Below are 2,956 nucleotides of genomic sequence, written 5' to 3' on the forward strand. Positions count from 1 at the left end.
GTGTGTGTGTGTATGTGTGAGTGAGGTGTAGTGTGTGTGCCTGTGTGTGTACGCATGTGTGCAAAAGTGTTTGTGTGTGTGTCTGTGTGACAGTGTGTGTGTGTGTGAGTGAGTGTGTGTGTGTGCACGTGTGCAAAAGTGTCTGTGTGTGTGTATGTGTGAGTGAGAGTGCGAGTGAGTGTGTGTGTGTGTGTATGTGAGTGAGAGTGCGAGTGAGTGTGTGTGTGTGAGAGCTTGTGTGTATGTGTGAGTGAGGTGTAGTGTGTGTGCGTGCGGCTGTGTGTGTACGCATGTGTGCAAAAGTGTGTGTGTGTGTGTGTGTATGTGTGAGCGAGAGTGTGTGTGAGTGTGTGCGTGTTTGTGTGTGTGAGTGTGTGCGTGTTTGTGTGTGTGAGTGTGTGCGTGTTTGTGTGTGTGAGTGTGTGCGTGTTTGTGTGTGTGAGTGTGTGCGTGTTTGTGTGTGTGAGTGTGTGCGTGTTTGTGTGTGTGAGTGTGTGCGTGTTTGTGTGTGTGAGTGTGTGCGTGTTTGTGTGTGTGAGTGTGTGCGTGTTTGTGTGTGTGAGTGTGTGCGTGTTTGTGTGTGTGAGTGTGTGCGTGTTTGTGTGTGTGAGTGTGTGCGTGTTTGTGTGTGTGAGTGTGTGCGTGTTTGTGTGTGTGAGTGTGTGCGTGTTTGTGTGTGTGAGTGTGTGCGTGTTTGTGTGTGTGAGTGTGTGCGTGTTTGTGTGTGTGAGTGTGTGCGTGTTTGTGTGTGTGAGTGTGTGCGTGTTTGTGTGTGTGAGTGTGTGCGTGTTTGTGTGTGTGAGTGTGTGCGTGTTTGTGTGTGTGAGTGTGTGCGTGTTTGTGTGTGTGAGTGTGTGCGTGTTTGTGTGTGTGAGTGTGTGCGTGTTTGTGTGTGTGAGTGTGTGCGTGTTTGTGTGTGTGAGTGTGTGCGTGTTTGTGTGTGTGAGTGTGTGCGTGTTTGTGTGTGTGAGTGTGTGCGTGTTTGTGTGTGTGAGTGTGTGCGTGTTTGTGTGTGTGAGTGTGTGCGTGTTTGTGTGTGTGAGTGTGTGTGTGTGTGAGCGAGTGTGTGTGTGTGAGTGTGTGTGAGCGAGAGTGTGTGTGTGAGCGAGTGTGTGTGTGTGAAGGCCTGGCATTTTCATAAAGTGCATCTCATGAATATATGAATCATATTTCACCCCAATATCAAAAAGCAGAAATTAAACGTTGCATAAAAGTGAAGCCTGACAGCACTGAGAATCATTTACTGCATTATTATTGTGACATTATTTTCATGATAATTAGGCGCATTAATGTAGTACAGCAATTAAAATCATCATCATCGGGGACACTTCAGTTCCGACTTTTGTTTTTCATTAAACTGAGCTTGAATAAAACGCAGTCCACACAACAGCATTACTGTAATGAGATTTATTCCTCATTTGCTTCACTGTCAGGAAAATAATGTCACATGTCTAGTGGAAAATGTCATTTCTAGTTTATTGCAGTGAAAGACGAGGCAGACGGAGTAAAGATCAGTCACGCACGGCGCTCTTACAAACACATTAAAATGCTGTTTATTCATAGAGAAATAAGTACATTTACTTCTGTAGTTATTCAACATAAAAAGACAAAAATAGATCAAATAGCTTTTTTCACCAGTGAGGAACTCAATTACCTGATATTACTACTGTTACACATCTGAAGCCCTTTAACACGTGTGTGTGTGTGTGAGTGAGTGTCTGTGTGTGAGAGCACGAGTGTTTCTCACGTCGGCTCCTGCTAATCTAAACGCATGCGGAGCTCGGCTCACGCTCTGAAGATGTGACGTTCTCCGTCTGCTTCACCCTGAGTCGATTACACGTGTCCCGCATCCACTCACTGAAGTGCTCGTCCATTATCATCCAACAGGAATCACCTCAGTTCCTCTCGATCTGCTCGATGTCCAGTTCTCCGCCCAGCTGGAGCAAGTCCCGCCCCCTCCGGCTGCAGAGCCCCGCCCACAGACACTCGCGCTCCTTCCCATTGCTCCGCCCCGCCGGCCAGCTGGCCTCTGATTGGTCTTTGGTCTGGTGCTGGTCACTCTCGGTGTGGAGCATCGTCTGCTCGTCTCCTGTGATTCCTGGACAGCTGAGACTGTGAAAGTCCTGCAGCTTCTGCGAGGAAAACACACATGAGACGTTAACAACAGAAACACACAAGCTACTGGTCCTCAGACTCAACGCTAGAGCTCAACCAAGACAGTTTTTAATGGCATCTAAAGTACAGGAATGACATCGACATCAAACTTCTGGCTTTTTCTGGCTTAGTCCATAATCCATAATAACGCTTCCTCCAGTGAAAAAGCGCATCTGCTGTTGTCTCTCACATCAAAATCCAGACACATATTTGTTTAGAGCTGTTTTGGACTGTTTTGACGGTGCTTGATCTGTGCAGATTTCTCTCTTGATTCAGACCAGACCACTTTTTTTTTTTACTGGAGGAAGAGTGAAACAGACATTTTTTAAAATTTCAGTAACGACTGATAGGTAGTTTTGACAACACTATAACTGACCAGCTCTTATTCATTACATCAGGCCCCGTTAACACAGAAACAGAATATTTGGTTTGTAAATAGAGACAGTTTTCCACAAACACAATCATCGACATTGTGTGTGTGTGTGTGAGAGTGTGTGTGTGGCTAGAGCAAACAATAAACACACACAGAGTGCTCAAGTAATGGTTCAGCTCTTATTCCTGGAATCAGTGTGCTGACCAGATGACCTCTGACCTCTGACCTCAACAAGGTGATCAGTGACTACAGACGTGCAGTTTATCATTGTTTAATACAACAGAGATCGAGACAGAAACAGCCTCACATCCTCATCTAGTAAACATGTTTGGAGAGAAACGGTTACAGAACCCAGTGACGGAAGTATTCATTCAGGAACACACACACACACTCACTCTCACTCACACACACACTCACTCACTCACACAC

The 2,956-nt window shown here is 45.9% G+C and overlaps 1 protein-coding gene across 2 annotated transcripts in view; it reads right to left on the reverse strand.

Moving 5' to 3' along the window:
- Positions 1 to 1,653: 1,653 nt before the first annotated feature.
- Positions 1,654 to 2,956, reverse strand: part of LOC107746749 (protein FAM53B-like) — an 18,717-nt gene continuing 17,414 nt past the window's right edge. For both annotated transcript variants that reach the window (XM_016561040.1, XM_016561042.1), the window contains exon 5: positions 1,654 to 2,132. In XM_016561040.1, coding sequence (XP_016416526.1) covers positions 1,896 to 2,132 — 237 coding nt within the window. In that variant the 3' untranslated portion in view covers positions 1,654 to 1,895. The remainder of the gene's footprint in view (positions 2,133 to 2,956) is intronic.

The sequence above is a fragment of the Sinocyclocheilus rhinocerous genome, unplaced genomic scaffold, assembly GCF_001515625.1.
Source record: "Sinocyclocheilus rhinocerous isolate Xijiao unplaced genomic scaffold, SAMN03320098_v1.1 scaffold409, whole genome shotgun sequence".
In the NCBI taxonomy this organism is placed as follows: Eukaryota; Metazoa; Chordata; class Actinopteri; order Cypriniformes; family Cyprinidae; genus Sinocyclocheilus; species Sinocyclocheilus rhinocerous.